An 18,473-nucleotide genomic window follows, 5' to 3' on the forward strand; every position below is an offset into this window, starting at 1 on the left:
TGGATGTTGTCATCGATACCGCTAATGTATTGATTTTTAAGTACCGAGAAAGTAAACAGAAAACTGAAAGAAAGGATGTGTTAGGCATTTAACTTAGTTATCACCATCACTTCATATAAAGTTAGTCACCAAAGACCAAAATCACAGGGAACCCGGCTATATTTGTTATCTTCTTTTAGAAAAGTAATTTGCTCTTTCCTGTGTTGTGATCGGTTACCTATTACCTATTCAAAAAAATAAAAAATAAAATAAAAATAATGAAAGCATATATATAGATATTTCAGGTTTTATTTCCATTTCTTGGCTATCATTAAATATATAAATGAAACTGAAATGAAGGAAATGAAGGCTTCAAGAAAAAGAGAAAAAAAAACTATACTAAATACTATATTCCTATAGACCCTTTCATCTTGTGCGTAACGTTTTCTCATTTCAGACCACGTGTCATTCCCTTGAGAATAAGAATCTTCGTTTGAGTTGTATTCATATTCATGCATTTTCTCAGTGCACAACCGTTAAGTACAGGAAATCGCACAATCTCTAGCCTGAATAGCCGCCCTCTGTATTTTGAACAGAGGGCAGCTACGCAGGCTACGTGATCTCGAGTACAATAGAATTGCACTAAGAGGTCACGTGATCAAAGCGGTCATTGTGGCTGGCATTCTACGGGAAGATTAGGTATGCGAGTTCCTCTTGTCCAATCAGAATCAAGTAATTTTGTTGAGTGTATTATAAACAAAGAAATGATACTCTAGGGAATGACACATGGTCTGAAATGAAAACATTGCACCCAATCTCTTTTGTATTTGCCTAATAGATTTCAACGTATTGAGACCGCTTTGGCTATCTGCAGATTAATGTAGTTCTTCCTGTGTCAGCGCCCCATTCCTCTCTCCTAAGGAGAAATTATTCTTTTTTTGTTCTGGCGGTGGTGGGTAATAAGGCAGGAATGGTAGAAACTTGGCGATGTTGTACTTGCTCAAGCGATTAAGTCCAAAGGGCAGGTCGTACACGTGGATGGACGCCATGCTAGAGACAACGACTTCTTCCTTTTCATCGTGGGATTCCTCTTGCTTGCACCACACCAAAAGCCCGCGCTCTTCTTGGGTTCCTGGGATGAGGTTGTCAAGAATCAAAGCGATGATCCCGCCAACTGCCATGCTGGTCTTGAACAGGACCGTCACGATCTGGTCTATTTCGTCAACACCTATTCAGAGTTTAGTATAGTTAGTGTATTGTTGATGTAAACTGTCCTTGGAGACGAGATAAAATCAATGGCCCGACCGGTAAGAAATGGACCAGATCCACTTGGGTGTGATGGTTGCTCTATTTCAGAACACGTGTCGTTCTCTTGAGAATAAGATTCTTTGTTTGAGTTGTATTCATATTCATGTGTCTTCTCGTGTGCAACCGTTAAACAAAGAAATAATACTCTAGGGAATGACACGTGGGAAAACAGTGGATAAGATCTATTGATTTCAGGAAGTAGAGGACCGTACAAGGAACTCATTTCACAAGGGCCATATTTTAGGAGCAATGAGAAGTGATAATGCGCTATATAAGAATATAGTATCATTATCAGCTGCATCAGCATCAGCATCATCAGCATCAGCATCAGCATCAGCATCAGCATCAGCATCAGCATCAGCATCAGCATCAGCATCAGCATCAGCATCAGCATCAGCATCAGCATCAGCATCAGCATCAGCATCAGCATCAGCATCAGCATCAGCATCAGCATCAGCATCAGCATCAGCATCAGCATCAGCATCAGCATCAGCATCAGCATCAGCATCAGCATCAGCATCAGCATCAGCAGCATCATCAGCATCAGCATCAGCAGCAGCAGCATCAGCATCATCAGCATCAGCATCATCATTTTTAAAAACGTCTTCAATTACTGACCTGTATTGATGGCACCAGGGTGTCCATTCATGTAGTGAGAAAGAGCTAATCCCATTATTAGTGCGAGTCCAACGATGAAGATGTTCCTGGATGAATTCATATCGACGTACTGAAGGTTCGAGATCCCCACACAAGCGATCATCCCGAACATGGCCAAGAAGAGTCCTCCAACGATTGGATCAGGAATGGTTGTAAAGAGAGCGCCTATCTTACCAACAGCACCAACCACCAACATGACTAGACCCCCATACTGGATCACGCGTAGGCTACCGACCTTCGTGGAGCGTAAAAAAAACAGTCAGGGCACGGCTAACTCACAGATCAACTCTGGAACAACCCCTGAGCTGATCTAAGTTTTAGGGCATGGCTAACTCACAGATTGAACCCTGAAACATCCTCTGGGCTGATCTAAGTCAGGGCATGTCTAACTCACAGATTGAACCCTGAAACAACCTCTGGGCTGATCTAAGTCTGGGAATGGCTAACTTACAGATTGAACCCTGAAACAACCTCTGGGCTGATCTAAGTCTGGGAATGGCTAACTCACAGATAGAACCCTGAAACAACCTCTGGGCTGATCTAAGTCTGGGAATGGCTAACTTACAGATCAAATTGAAATTTAGCGTGTTATGTTTTGCGGAGGGAGGAAAACCGGAGAACCCGAAGAAAAAACTCTCGAATCATGGGAGAGACAAACTTTACCACATGTGATACTGAGTCCAGGAATCGAACCCCATTAATTCAATATTTTTTTTTTATACTAGGCTTGTTGATTTTAGAATGTTAAGTTTCTGGATTTCGATCCTCCCTCCGCAAAATTCAAAAGACCAGTGTTGCTTACCATTTACCTGGAAAAAACCGGAAATTTCGGTTGGAAAACAAATGGTAGGTGTCATTCCAATCGGAAAGTTCCAAAAAACTCGGTTCTTCGATTGAGGTAATCTACTTTTCCCATTCTTCCCGAATGCCTCCCGCCCTCTTCTTACCATGAGCGAATGAATTTCCAAACCGGATGAATTGGTTTAAATGGTAAGCACCCCTGAATTCGATTCAGTTGGATTAAATGAAAGAAGAACCACTTGGATGATTTTCATAAACCAGGTTTTGGGTTACCTTTGTTATTCCAACAGCTCCTATATTCTCGCTGTAAGACGTGGTTCCAGTACCGGTACCAAAGACCCCAGTCAACAAACACCCGACACCCTCCATGCCGATACCACGGTTGATGGCATGTTTGGGTGGAGGCGGCGCGCCAGAAAGTCGTGCACAGGCGTAGTAATCACCGACAGACTCAATGATTGACGCTAAAACACCTGCTAACATCCCGAAGACCCCTGCGGCACTAACTGTTGGGGTACCCCACTGACCTGTTATGAACGAGACGATGCCATGGGTTGTTAGTAGGGAATGAAAGGAAGGAAGGAAGGAAGGAAGGAAGGAAGGAAGGAAGGAATATGTAGACCTTCTTCGTTTCAGTACCGGTATTGTACAAATTCGAAAATGGTCTATATATTGCCCAATAGAGGAAGGGAGAAGATAGATAGACAGACAGTCAGACAGACAAATGGACGGATAGACAGACAGACAGACAGACATACCAGGGTAGGGGAGTCTAAACCACTTTGCTTCTCGAAGAACGATCGTTCTGGCATCAGTTCTTGCTTTGTAGTTTGGATGATTTGGGTCTGAAGAAAACCCTCCTGCTGCTGTAATGATTGCACAGAAACACCAAGACACCACGATGGCAAGAATTATCTGTAATCACATAGTTATTGAGTTACCCACTCGGTTTTCGGCCTAATAGACCCTTTTCGAGTTCCAAATTACCGCTGTATTTCTTGATTACAGACTCATTTACAGAGTTAGCCTCGATTTTGTGAAGAATATTCACTTGTTTCCATGTTCGTATTGTTGAAATTGTGCATTCTTTACTTTACCGTTGGTACTTGTGAATATTTAGACACTGATTCGAGGCTAAGCCTGAGTAAATGAGCCTGTAATCAAGAAACACAGCGGTAATTTGGAACTCGAAACTGAACTATTCTGCGAACTCGGTAGATACGAGCTGCACACAGAAATTTGATTAATTGCTCGCTGCCATCAATCAATAATAATCAGTCGGTACCTTTTATCTTCTTGGCTGGTGGAAGTGAAAAAAACAATTGCACAAAAAGCCGTTGAAATGTCGGGGGAGTTCGAAGAATATGGAAAATCGCAGAAATGCGTGTCTTCGTTCTATGATCATGCATGAATAAACAAACAAACAGACTAACAGATAAATAGACCTATCCCGAATTCGCTTGACTGACCACGAAACGATGGTTTGAAGTCGAGGTGAACCTGAATTTTTTTATTCATCAAGTTCAACCTCGACTTGAAACCATTGTTTCGTGACCAGTCAAGCGAATTCAGGATAGGTCTATTGAAACAGATGAATTGGTTTTCTGCCAGGTTTTCTGCCAATTAATCTTTTAGCTATGGCGTAATGTTTTCCCATTTTAAACCATGTGTCATTCCCTAGAGAGTCATTTTTTTGTTTAACGGTTGCATTTGAGAAGACACATGGATATGGATACAATTAAAAAAAAAGAATCTTATTCTCAAGACAATATATGACACGTGGTCTATTGCTTAATTTCACTGAATAGACGTAATTTCCTGTCTTGTCCAGAATGTTCATCAACTGATACGCAAGTTTTCAATAGAATTCTTTCTGGCTGAGAGCACATGGTGGTCAGTGTTTGACCACCATTTGGAGCAGATAATGAGATTCAAAGACTTTTATCAGCTGATTGAAACCTAGCAATGAATAGAAACAGCAGCCTCTGGCGGTTGACATCACGGCAGAGATAAAGCAACTTGGAAAGATATTGTAACAAGTTAGTAATACTTACAGGGAACAGCTTGAATATTGGCTGTCTTTTGATGCAAAATCCAATGTTTTTCTGGTAAGACGGCAGAGGCACCAAAACATTGCACAAAATTTGCGAGAAAAGGATGATTAGCGCCACAGTCCTGAAAACCAAATACAAAATTCGCTAATGTTTTATAAAAAAAGCTCAAACATCCCTTTAGCCTGGGCCCGGTTGTACGAAGCTTGTTTAGCGCTATTTGGCGGATAAATCCTTATCCAGTTTTTTTCCAATAAATTTATCCACTGGATAAGATTTATCCGTCGGATAAATACTGTATAAATATTGCCTTAAATAAATTAATACATAAAGTACAACCGGGCCCAGGATGCGATATTTTCCTATTTCAGACCACGTGTCATTTCTTTGAGTACCATTTCTTATTGGGTTGCCTGTGGAATGCCCAGTCTAAAAATGCGTTGAGTGTCTCCATATTTTCCAGCGTCAGAAAATGCCAAAATTGCAATAGTACCCAGGGGTCTTCACGGCACTACCCAAGAGTCCTTTGCGGACATATGATACAGAGATCCCTTTGAAAAGTCTGATTTATATTCAAGTGCCAATCAATGTCTGATTTATCAAAGTGATTGATTGGGGATGGGGCTTGCAAATCACGTGTCGGAAATTAATGTCTACGCATTTTCTTTTTTCGTTAGTTGCTGAAATTCAAGGCTCAGGGCAAGGTTAGGAATTACTCGTGTGTATAAACCGACCAAGAAAGTTGGAGATGCCGTGAAAAAATATATTTCTTTTATTTGTCTGCTCAAAATTTAAAATTCTTCTCAACGCAGTATTCTATACATAAAGAAAAATAAGGCTTCAAATCTTCCCGTGAGTGAACAAATTCTTAATTAATAAAGTTGGCTACTTTCAATTCCCCGTGGTAGATTGACTTCGCTGTGTTCTAAGTTATTTTACTTGCCAGATCTTTACTTGAGATTTTTAAAAATAAATGGAACTGCCGGCCATTTAGTGTTTTGAAATTCTTGACTGGCTGTCTGTCTGTCTGATTTCAATTTGACGGATTTGTGTAGATAGGAATAGGCTACTCAAAAATAGAAAAGCTTCACTATTATAGTTTTATTATTTTAAAAATCAAAAAAGAAAAACTCAAAAAAGGAGCAAAAACGTGAGTAGGTATAATGTTTAGGTCACCCATCCAAGTGCTAACCCTCCTCAAACGAGCTTGACTCAGTATCTTGAACGACAACGATTTATCCACTGGACCACGGTTCCAGGTGAATCAGCATAACAATAGCCGTGAAAACAATGCACCGAATAGACTAGACTTTTTAACAATATATTTTCAACCGATTCCGTGCGTGGCAGAGATGCAAGGGATTAGCCGATATGGTCTGGGGGCCGGCTGGTCTCTCCCCTGATGCTTCGGTTAGAACATTTTCTTGCGTAATTCGTACACCCAAGGGCAGAAGGATTTAATCGCCGTCAGGTCCGAAGTCCATACGCCGCCTCAGCTCTGCGGATGTCTCGGGGGTATGGCAAAGTGGAGTCGATTTTTTAAAATTTCTTTTGGTTCGAATCCCATCTTTTACATAAGATTTTCCTTTTTTTAATCCATTTTTTATTAGATTTAAATCTTCAACAAAAAGCTAATGCAATCTTTTAAGTGATAAAACGATTTATTCCGATTTATTTCATATGCCGCAAAAGACTTGTGGGTGATTCCGTGAAGACTTCTGGGTACTATTGCGCAATTTCTGCATATTCTGACAACGAAAATAAACATTCACCCCAGTAAGTAATATAATAGCACAAGATGGTGAAGAGATAAAAAAATTAATCGGTGATTCTGACTGAGAACACTTGGGATATTTAATGTTGTTGAGTCATGGCGCAAGATCAAATTCACAAGTAGTGTGGCATACATAACGCAAAACTGTTTTTTACATAGTCTACAAAAGTACAGAACCTGCAATTATTTTGATATTATAGATAGATATGGATACGAATCAAACAAAGAATCTTATTCTCGAGAGAACAACACGTGGTCTGCAAACATTACGCCCAAGATAAAGAGATCTATAGAGGCTTTGCAAGTATCACGTGATCGCAGCCATGACAGGAGGAACAAACAATAAAGTGGCGGTCATGACTTGAGGCACAACAACAGAACATTTTGCACGTGATAGTGCAAAGCCTCTATTGTTTGCAAACATTACCATTACCAAATGGCGGCCATTTTGGTGGTATAAACAAAGGAAGTTTATAAGATTGAGATGCTTAGTTCAATTAGCCATTCTGAGGTTGAGGAATGTACTGGGTCGAGTTGGCAATACAGTGCATTGTGGGACTTTTTTAGGGGACGAAATACACGCCATCTTGGATATGAGTCTCCTAAAACAGTCCTACATTTTCCTCGACCTTGGAACAGTTATACCATCAAGATGGCCGCTATGACGTAACATGCAAAAGAGGAATCGAGAGAGTGATATTGTTTAGCCTATGCTCGATCCTATGTTACCCAAACTATACGCTATATTAGAAGCTTTCAAATTACTTACATCATTGAAATCCCCCAGTGATTTCCTGAAATGAAAAAGTATAAAATAAAATATTTGCTAACCATATTTTTATTATTCATTGATGGTGACTTGGTTATTGGCATTTACTACACGAGAAAAGAACTGTCGTCAAGTTAAACCCAGCAATATAAACCCTTTGTAGCACGTAGGAATGCATCTCAATTTGGAGGACATAACAATAGGTTTCTCATTCTCATGAGATTGAAATTCTTTCGTTTTGTTCTCCAAATTGAACTGCTTTGACGTCACATGCAAGGGGTCTACAGAACTTTCATCTTTGGTTCATTTTAGACCATGTGTAATTCTCTTGAGTTGTATCCATTGACATGCGTCTTCTCATGCGCGCAATCGTTAAACAAAGAAATTATACTCTAGGGAACGACACGTGGTCTAAAATGGGAAAACAATGGATTAGGTTTATTACAATCAGAAAATACCTGCATGTTCTGCAGCAATGTGGAACAAAGCAATACCAATGAGCGTGACAGTGGGAGCCACTGTGATTGGTCCAATGTACCTCATCATAAAGCCAATCACACCCGAGAATCCGATGACTATTTGGAACACCGAGGACGCCATGATGGCACCTTGGATCTGTGATAAAATCCCCAGTGAATATTTCGGGGAATCAAGGGTGGTGTGGCGCGGTGGTGCACTCGCCTCTGGGGTCTCGGGATCATGTGTGAGCAGACTTTTTTAGGTCTCTCACTTCATTTGAGATCTTTTCCCCTGGATCTCCGAGTTTGATTCTCGTTTTTTCCTCCCTCCGCAAAACCTAACAAGCTAAATTCCAATTCCATCTGTGAGTTAGCCGTGCCCTGATTTAGATCAGCCCAGAGGTCGTTTCAGGGCTTCGATCTATAAGTTAGCCGTGCCCTGACTTAGATCAGCCCAGAGGTTGTTTCAGGGTTCCTTCTGTAAGTTAGCCGTGCCCTGACTTAGATCAGCCCAGAGGTTGTTTCAGGGTCTGATCTGTGACTTAACGGTGCCCTGACTTAGATCAGCCCAGAGGTCGTTTCAGGGTCTGATCTGTGACTTAACGGTGCCCTGACTTAGATCAGCCCAGAGGTTGTTTCAGGGTTTGATCTATGAGTTTACTGTGCCCTGACTTAGATCAGCCCAGAGGTTGTTTCAGGGTTCAATCTGTTAGTTAGCCGTGCCCTGACTTAGATCAGCCCAGAGGTTGTTTCAGGGTTCGATAAAATAAACAGTCAATCAAACAGTTCAACAGATTTGTCTTACGTACCTCTCGCATTCGTAGCTGCCATATCTCTTCACTGTCAATTGTCGTTCCGTTCAAAGTTGAGTTTGTACCTTAAAATTTCATTTGAACTTAGTATAGTTTTTTTTAATAAGTGAAAATGTGATGAGTGCGAGGCTGATTATGTCGCATTAGGGAACATTCGGCTATTGGTAAACATATTATTGAGAAGCATGAAGGCATTAGCTTGGATACTTTGGATGAGAATTTTCCTATACTTAAAAAAATGCTTTTCTAAATTCGACTGTCTTCTTCATGAATGCTATTCATTTGGGACATAAGGCCTAGCCTTGATACTCAGAACGATTCCATTGGTGCTAAACTCTTCACTTAGTTGTTCTCTCTAGGGCGTTTTCTTTCTTTCTTCTATCGTAGCTTAGCATTTCTTTATGATCTGCTTTTCTATAGATAGTTACTCATAGTTATTCATTCTTTGCTTGATAATGAAACTGTAAGACACGTCGAAACGTCGCGTTCAAATATATATATTATATTTTTACATTTTTTAGTATGTTTTTTACGTTTTATGTTGTCGCACAATTTATAAGTAACATAAATATGATGATATCTTATGAGGAAAACTAGCTCGCCCTTTTTCAGTAGAGCCGGCAAAAGTTAAAGTCGATATACATTTATACATACCTTCTGATGTTGCGACAGGACATTTCCATTTCGGAAGAGACAAGATTGCAAACATTGGCGCGAAAAACGAGAATGTTCCTCCCTGGATGATTGGCAGCCTGATACGCAACATAACAAACATTGGTTCTCAGTACTCAACATTGTACGTCTCTTGAGTCTCATCTCAAATTTTTGAAAAAATGTCGGTCTCGGGGATCAGTGAATTCTTTCTTTGAATCGATTATTGACGACTTTTAAAAGCAACTGGCAATTGGCCTAAAAATTACTAGTTAACTGAAAAAATAAACTAAAACTGATATATTTTTATTTTGGTTAATATTATAGTCAGCGTATGTAAAATTATTAAGTGAGTGTTAGCTGACAATTGGCTTATCGAGTACAGATATTAAAAATGTATAGATAGCACATCTGTCAGGGTGTCTTGTTATATAACTTTACGTTATCCAATGTGAAACACATCTAAAAACCAATTGAATTTGCTGTTAGTTGGAGAGATATTTAAAACACCAAAGCGTAAAATCATTTGAAAAAGTAACTTCGCAAGTCCTTGCTATATAAATATTTCTACTTTTGCTCCCCTGCCGGGCCGGGTTGTTCAAAGCTCGATTAGCGCTAATCCAGGATTAACTCTATAGGTCTCATTAAGAGTTAAATTAGGATTAGCACTAATCAGGCTTTGAACAACTGGGCCGACATCCCATAATTTAAGATGGCCGCCATATCAGGTCTATTCGTGCTTCACTGACAGTAAGCTCAGCAACGTAACCTCCGTTTATACTCCTTGGCTTACGACAAAGCTTCAGAGTAAACTACTGGTTAGCTGCAAGTACCATATTTTAAACTTACCTCACTCCAAAAGTAGCTTGCAGAAGGGTAGCAATGCCAGACACGAAGAACAGGGTACTTAATACCTCAGCAATGACAAGAGGATTATTGGCGAAACACATGGCACCACTGATGATGAAGGGCTGAGAGAGAGTGCCACCGACCATCGTCATGTAGTGCTAAAAACAATACATGCTAACAGTCACACGAGCACAAGATAAAAACTAAAATTTTAAAGTTTCTTTAAAATAGAATAAAATAAACAAAATAAATTTATTTACGGTCATTTCTTTATCAGCGGAATATTTAGACTGATTCCATAAGTCGGTGTTTTCGCTCTTCTGTCGATTCTGGGCACAACCCGCAAAGGAGCGAAAACTACGACTTATGGAATCAGTCTACGGAATTTTTTGCCCGGAGATTTTCTGTCCGCAATCGGAAAGCTATCTGTAATATTGGGGTGTTCGCAAGGCGTGGGTTGACTGTACTTAAAATTTGTAATATCAAGGTAACAGATTGAATTGATCTTGATTGACTGACCATTAAACCTTGATTGACTGACATTGTCCGATAAAGGGTAAGGCTCATACTAACCTGGAATCCTAAGGTTATGCACACGTACCAAGGAGGATTTTCATCCACTGCATAAGCTAGCCCAAGTTCCTTTCTTCTCATTTTCGCCTTTTCTTTTTCGCTAAGCTGTTTTCTGGTTTGCCCGTCATCTTTCAAAACGCTTACCTTAACAACAGAGGCAATGTTAGGAACGCTTATTTATTATACAGGGATACGAAAGAAGGAAGGAGGAAAGAAAGAAAGGAAGAAAGAAGGAAAGAAAGGAAGGAAGGAAGGAAGGAAGGAAGGAAGGAAGGAAGGAAGGAAGAAATTAGAAGGAAAGAAAGGAAGGAGGGAAGGAAGGAAGGAAAGAAGAAAGGAAGAAAGGAAGGAAGGAAGGATGCCAATAAAAATAATTATAAATGAATGAACGACAGAATTGTAAAAAGAAAATCACAAAAGCTATATAAAGATCTGTACTAAAATACCTTTGTCAACGAAACGGATGTCGATGGATTCTGCGCGTCGCTTGCGACAGGCGAAAGTACTAAAACAAACAGTTATTGATTAAGCTTTTTATCAATTTTATTATTAATTTTCAAATCATTTCAACTCCCTCTAGACGGTTCCATCTCTTCCCTACTTCTTAGGAATGATGGCTCTACTGGACCTCCAAAACTCCAGCCATGGCCCTTTGCACTGCGCGGGAAAAATACATTAGGATTATAACTATATTAGTCCGGTGATTGGCTTATCTCACAACTCAATGTCAAAGCGCCTTTGATTATATTTACGTAGAAAGGGCGCTATATAAGTCATCAAATCATCATCATATGATGAAATATATTAATGTCAAGGCAAGTTAAGGTCTAGAGAAGTAGATATGAGATGATAAATAAATTTCAGGATTGATGACACCAAGCAATTTAGCCTAAATTATTCGGGCAATTTGTATAGGAAATCGCTCGATCTCGAGTACAATTTGGTGTTTATAGGTACAAGTGATGCTTTGAAAGTTTTCCAAATCAATGGCGGCCATCACTGAATTCGAGGTACGTAAGAATATGAAAGATTAAGAAAAATGAAGTCAATGAATAAATATCACCTGAAGTTCTGTCATTCAGTTAATTCATGCCTTGAGGGTTAAAAGGCAAAGAACAGCTATCCTCCATTATTCTATTGGAGTGCTTCTGCAATGTTAAAGTGCTACTCTGACGAAAATCGCTCAAACTTGGATTCAGCTGAAACTTCCTAGTAATACTCTTTAAAGGTCCAATAATCACTGTATGAAGTGTTTTCTCGATATTCAGGACGAAAGTATGATATTTTTACGATTATTTTTTGGAGTCTGTGACGTCATACACTCAACATCAAACATTGCTACATATATTTCTTCGTATATAAATCCTTAATTTATTTTATTCCTATGAAGCCCAAAAGGGTGGCTAATGTGCTTATTTCACATTACTTGTGACTATAATTTATATTTGAGGGTGTTTGGGTATTTCTTTCTCCCTTTCCACTGATATTTTGATCATAAACTACAAAGAAATGTAGGGAACGATGTTTGATGTTGAGTGTATGACGTCACAGATTCCAAAAAATAATCGTAAAAATATCATACTTTCGTCCTGAATATCGAGAAAACACTTCATACAGTGATTATTGGACCTTTAAAGAGTATTCTTAGGAAGTTTCAGCTGAGTCCAAGTTTGAGCGATTTTCGTCAGAGTAGCACTTTAACAAACTATTGACATTTGCTTGCTTTTATTTGCTCTTATCTGGCACTAGTCCTAATTTTCCCGCATAATTTTTGCTCTCAAATTAACTAAAGCATTACTAGCAGGCGAGCCAAAAAGTGACCTATCTTCGACCTGTAAACTATCACTATATATTCGTTACAATTTATATAAATATGGTATTTCTGGAATTCAGCTGATAAAAGTCTTTATTTCAAATCTCATTATCCAAAACACTAAATGATTCTTTAATTGGAGTGAAGCCATTTAATTAACCCGTGAATTATAAATAGAGGTTATCACATGTAAAGAGCTTGATATCGTTTCTATTCACGAGTTTTCATGTCATATCGCGAACGAGCGAGTCTGCGAGTGAATGGTCGCTCCTCAAATCCGAAAAAAAAAATCGACAGAGAGAGAACTGGACCGAGTTATAGAATCAATTTCATTTGAGACAAGAAAACACACGTGTAAGACCTCCACCTTTTTATCTTCACAAGAAAATTTTTTCTTAACTCAGTATGAGTTTTCACCGGAGGTTTCAATGCTGGTGGTCATTCACCAAAGTAATTGGAAGCGCGCAATGAGACGACTAGCTTAGCACGTTGGTAAATAGTCTACCGGACAAAGACACCACATGGGCTTGTTTTCCTGTTCTTGACTTTCTGTCTCTGATTTTCTGCTTAAACATTATATTATTATCTATTTTATTGAGCTAAGTAGTTATTAAAGTATTTCAAAGGTACGAGGAAAAAAAAAAAAAAAAAAAAAAAAAAAAAAAAAGAGAAAAGAAAAAGAAATGTTACAAAAAAAGTATGATGGGAGGCTTGCCTGCTTATAATGGCAATTAGAACTCCCGCTAACATAAGCATTCGTAAAACTCTCGTGCTTTGAAATACTTAACGACAGCGCCAAAAGTGGACTTGCCGCTGAGTTTTCATAAGGAGATTATGTTAAATAATTTATGCTCAACATCGAAGTTAAAGAGTTTTAGTTTCTAATGAATTCATAAATCCTTTCACTCCCTTTCACTGGAATGTAAATTAACGATACACGATCGAGAAGATACATTAGAGGGTAAATTCATAAAACTAGGCGACTGATAAGACTTTTCCGGAATGAAGGGCGGCAGGCGTACTTAGTGGTAGATATGAGTATGTGGACCGCGTGGTAGATAGGTAAATAGCTATATAGATGCTTTATTTAGGTAGTTCACTTCACTCTCCCTTGACTTTGAATTTCTTAAGCTTCCGGTTAAAGATAATTTAGGCATGAGAAATTTAAGACGTGTGTTTTTATGAACGAAAATTACAAAAACAACGAGAGAAAATTACTGGATGGAGTGTGAGCATTTGAGTGGCAGGTATGGCGCAGTAGTCTACCTTTCGCCTTTCACCGCTCTGGTCCGGGTTCGAGCCTCGGTTCATATGTGAGTTTAGTGAGTTGAGGGATTTTCCACCCTTCGTAAAAAATGACATGTGAGTTGAGTGATGTATGTACTTATTCCAAACAAATTGATTCACCTGAAAATCTATAAAGCTGAGACCGGCAAGGATTATGGGTAGATACATTTTACATGTTTCAACCGCTTGATAACTATTGATGGACTCGAGATCTTTTACCCGTTACAAATTCCACCTCTTCTGAGCATCCTCAAGCTGCAGTTTGTATCAAAGGCTTTACTTTACTTTACTCAACTTTCTGGGTTTTTGGTTTTTGACTAACGTTATTGAAATCAGTATGTCGTAAATATAGAATGTAGTGGTAGTGCGTGTGGAGCAACTTACTGTGAACCTCACGGAAGATCTCCGTATGAGGAGTGATGATTGTAAATTTTTTTTTTCATATATAATTTCTTATCAGAACTGGACTCTAATCCAACTACGTACCGCATCCGAAGAGCCGAGTTGCGAGCTTTATTCTACATAATGCAAATAATATCGAATGCATGGTGAGATGTATTTATTTCGTGTACAGGGAAATCAGCGTAAAAAAAGGCTACTAGCAAGGAGAATCTGGACAAAAATTATTTATGACTTTTATTAGGAGTCGCAGACGTCACGGACTGCAGGGTATTAGATGCGTCTGAGTAGTTCTGATGAGTGTTTGATTACTAATCAAGGTTCGACCTAGGTTCCACCTTTCCCGCCAGACTCAGTAAAGAGGAGTTTTTTTAGAATATCGGGATTCTTGTGGACGCGCGGAAATTTTCATTCCGTTCCAATCTCCGCTCGTCCACAGGAATCGTAACTCGGTATTCTAAACACTCGTTTTAACTGATTCTGAAAGTGGCCCGGAAAGTGGGACCGCTCGCAGTCTAGTTGTTGGGGGTAAAGGGATAAAACTGATGGGACAAAGAAAATAGCCAAGAGAAAACACGACAAACAAACCGTTAGTCACTTTATGAAAGATGGTACCTCTCGTAGTCTAACCCCTAACACACTGTCTAACACACACCATGGATTTGGCATGACATACTATTAGTAATCAAATACTCAACAGAATACTCGACTCATCTAATACCCTGCGGTCCGTGATGTCTGCGATTCCTAATAAAAGTCTGTCCAAATTCTTTGCTAGTAGTCTTTTTTACACTGATTTCCCTGTACACGAAATAAATACATCTCACCATGCATACGATATTATTTGCATTATGTAGGATAAAGGATAAAGCATAATACTAACATACTAACAAATCACTCATGATTGTAAGCTGCACGGCTGCTACTAGCGCCTTAATATGCAGCCCGTAAAGTCCTCCACTGCATGATCTTGTAAAGCGCCAGTGAGCTCCTGGAAATGGCGCTATATAAATTCATCCCTTTACACTTAATACAAGTAGTATTCAGAACCATGATGTGGTGATACACGTACTTTGTGATCATTGATTGAAATGTCTGCTTTCTTTCCGAGTTATCGGTCAACATGTAACTCAAAATAGACCTCTTTACATTGGGCATAATGTTTTGCCCATTGTAGACCACGTCTTTGTCTGAGTTGTATCCATATTCATGTGTCTTCTCTTGTGCAACCGTTAAACGGGAAAATCTCTCTTGTCAGACATAGAAAATTAACCATGTATACAAACTTACCCTGCATTTTGATCGCAGCACTTGTCCCTTTTCCCGATGGGGTCCTCAAATGCAACTAAGGGATCGATCGAGATGGCTCCTTTTATTGCACATTAAATGAACAATGACGCACGCATCGGTCATTTGAGCTATACGCTAATTTATGTTTTCTTTTTTTTTAGCGCGCAACCCAAAAAAAAACTACACTCTATAGGAATAATCACGCTTCGGTTATGTGAGCTAGCAATGGTCTTATTTATGCTAACTATCGCGCCCGGAAAAAAAGATTATATTTATTTTTATTAGCAAATGGTCTTTAGAGAAACTAAGATGTAAGAAGACGAAAATAACAGACGACACTTCGTAAACTGTGGTTTTTACTATATATGTAGTTCGTTTCTCTCTTTGTATTTCTGAAGATGGCAAACGTCAGTTTACGAAGCGTCGTCTGTTATTTTCATATCATTTTATATAATATTAAATATTTTATATTTGAAGAAATATTTTAAAATTTATTTGTATATTTTCGATACGCAACTCATAAAACGTTTTACTATATATAAATAATCACGCACAGCTTTATGGGAGCTTGTTTATTATAATAATGGCGCAAATTGAATAAGAGTTAAAATATGTTAATTTACTTTTCGTCTTGTCCTTGCGGAACTCAGAAAACTCACGAAAGCTAACGCACGTGAAGTTATTTTTACTCTTAGCCATACACTTAATAGTGTTTCCTCAAGAGACACGATTCAAATTTAAAGAGTGTTAAGTAAATATCTAAGGATGAAAGAGAGTGCCAATGTCAACCAAAATTTAAGAAAAAAAGAGAATTAAGAAGCGCGAGTTAATTCAAAACAGAAATTGTAAGAAGTGCAAGCTGAAAAACATTTTCCCCCCAGATTTTTCACAGATTTTCATTTTTGCTAGCTATAATTCTATAACTAATTTTCAAAGATATTGAATACCGGTATGGGCTAATATTTCTTCACAATTATTCCCAATGATGATAATAATTTCTGAATGCTTACTACATAGTAAACGCATTGAAGATATCTGGTTAACTTATATATAGTATTCTGGGTTTTTGTGGTCTGGCCTGCTATTCGCAATCAATGCATGATTTCCAGCACACAAATCAATCCCTACCAAAATGAAATAACCTAGCTTTACCCTTACTTCAGATCATCAGCACAGACAGGGACTAGGGGGTGAAGGGTGTCACGTAAACAGCAGCTCCTTAGGTTACCGGGCTAATAATTTACAAGACAAATTACAAACTTATTTATTCGCAAGTAAAAAGGTACACGGTATTATAAAGCTTACTGAACAAATTAATAAAGTCTATTTCTTTTTCATTTTACTGAACAAAAAGTGCGCGAAAATTTAAAAAATTAGTAGTGTTATATATCAAAGGATGGATATGCAAAAACAGATCAGTTTTATATTACTGATTAACAGGTGAATCCATTTATTTTGTACAGTGATCAGTACGCGGAAGATTACTGGTACTGCGTCTTCAGGTAAATCCATTTATTTTGTACAGTGATCAGTGCGCGGTAGAATACTGATACTGTGCCCTCATGTAAATCCATTTATTTTGTACAGTGATCAGTGCGCGGTAGATTACTGGTACTGTGACTTCAGGTAAATCCATTTATTTTGTACAGTGATCAGTGCGCGGTAGAATACTGATACTGTGCCCTCATGTAAATCCATTTATTTCGTACAGTGATCAGTGCGCGGTAGATTACTGGTACTGTGTCTTCAGGTAAATCCATTTATTTTGTACAGTGATCAGTACGCGGTAGATTACTGGTGCTGTGACTTCAGGTAAATCCATTTATTTTGTACAGTGATCAGTGCGCGGTAGATTACTGATACTGTGTCCTTAGGTAAATCCATTTATTTTGTACAGTGATCAGTACGCGGTAGATTACTGGTACTGTGTCTTCAGGTAAATCCATTTATTCTGTACAGTGATCAGTACGCGGTAGATTACTGGTGCTGTGTCTTCAGGTAAATCCATTTATTTTGTACAGTGATCAGTGCGCGGTAGATTACTGATACTGTGTCCTTAGGTAAATCCATTTATTTTGTACAGTGATCAGTACGCGGTAGATTACTGATACTGTGTCCTTAGGTAAATCCATTTATTTTGTACAGTGATCAGTACGCGGTAGATTACTGGTGCTGTGTCTTCAGGTAAATCCATTTATTTTGTACAGTGATCAGTGCGCGGTAGATTACTGATACTGTATCCTTGGGTAAATCCATTTATTTTGTACAGTGATCAGTACGCGGTAGATTACTGGTACTGTGTCTTCAGGTAAATCCATTTATTCTGTACAGTGATCAGTGCGCGGTAGATTACTGGTACTGTGTCTTCAGGTAAATCCATTTATTTTGTACAGTGATCAGTGCGCGGTAGATTACTGGTACTGTGTCTTCATGTAAATCCATTTATTTTGTACAGTGATCAGTGCGCGGTAGATTACTGGTACTGTGTCTTCATGTAAATCCATTTATTTTGTACAGTGATCAGTGCGCGGTAGATTACTGGTACTGTGTCTTCAGGTAAATCCATCTATTTTGTACAGTGATCAGTGCGCGGTAGATTACTGGTACTGTGTCTTCAGGTAAATCCATCTATTTTGTACAGTGATCAGTGCGCGGTAGATTACTGGTACTGTGTCTTCATGTAAATCCATCTATTTTGTACAGTGATCAGTGCGCGGTAGATTACTGATACTGTGTCCTTAGGTAAATCCATTTATTTTGTACAGTGATCAGTGCGCGGTAGATTACTGATACTGTGTCTTCAGGTAAATCCATTTATTCTGTACAGTGATCAGTACGCGGTAGATTACTGATACTGTGTCTTCATGTAAATCCATTTATTTTGTACAGTGATCAGTGCGCGGTAGATTACTGATACTGTGTCCTCGTGTAAATCCATTTATTTTGTACAGTGATCAGTGCGCGGTAGATTACTAGTGCTGTGTCTTCATGTAAATCCATTT

General features: G+C 38.8%; 1 protein-coding gene across 1 annotated transcript; it reads right to left on the reverse strand.

Moving 5' to 3' along the window:
• Positions 1–270: 270 nt before the first annotated feature.
• Positions 271–15,573, reverse strand: LOC116292052 (solute carrier family 23 member 1). Its single transcript, XM_031699292.2, has 13 exons — positions 15,472–15,573; positions 11,129–11,187; positions 10,683–10,826; positions 10,110–10,267; positions 9,264–9,361; positions 8,607–8,674; positions 7,798–7,954; positions 7,340–7,364; positions 4,800–4,920; positions 3,504–3,660; positions 3,019–3,272; positions 1,906–2,179; positions 271–1,207 (listed from the first exon to the last, which is right to left on the reverse strand). Exons 1-13 carry the CDS (start codon positions 15,476–15,478, stop codon positions 855–857), a joined length of 1,875 nt encoding a protein of 624 aa, XP_031555152.2. The 5' UTR covers positions 15,479–15,573; the 3' UTR covers positions 271–854.
• Between the last annotated feature and the right edge of the window lie 2,900 nt (positions 15,574–18,473).

This window comes from Actinia tenebrosa, unplaced genomic scaffold (assembly GCF_029948245.1).
Source record: "Actinia tenebrosa isolate PJP-AT-01 unplaced genomic scaffold, QUT_ActTen_1.0 PGA_scaffold4__44_contigs__length_22323623, whole genome shotgun sequence".
NCBI lineage: Eukaryota > Metazoa > Cnidaria > Anthozoa > Actiniaria > Actiniidae > Actinia > Actinia tenebrosa.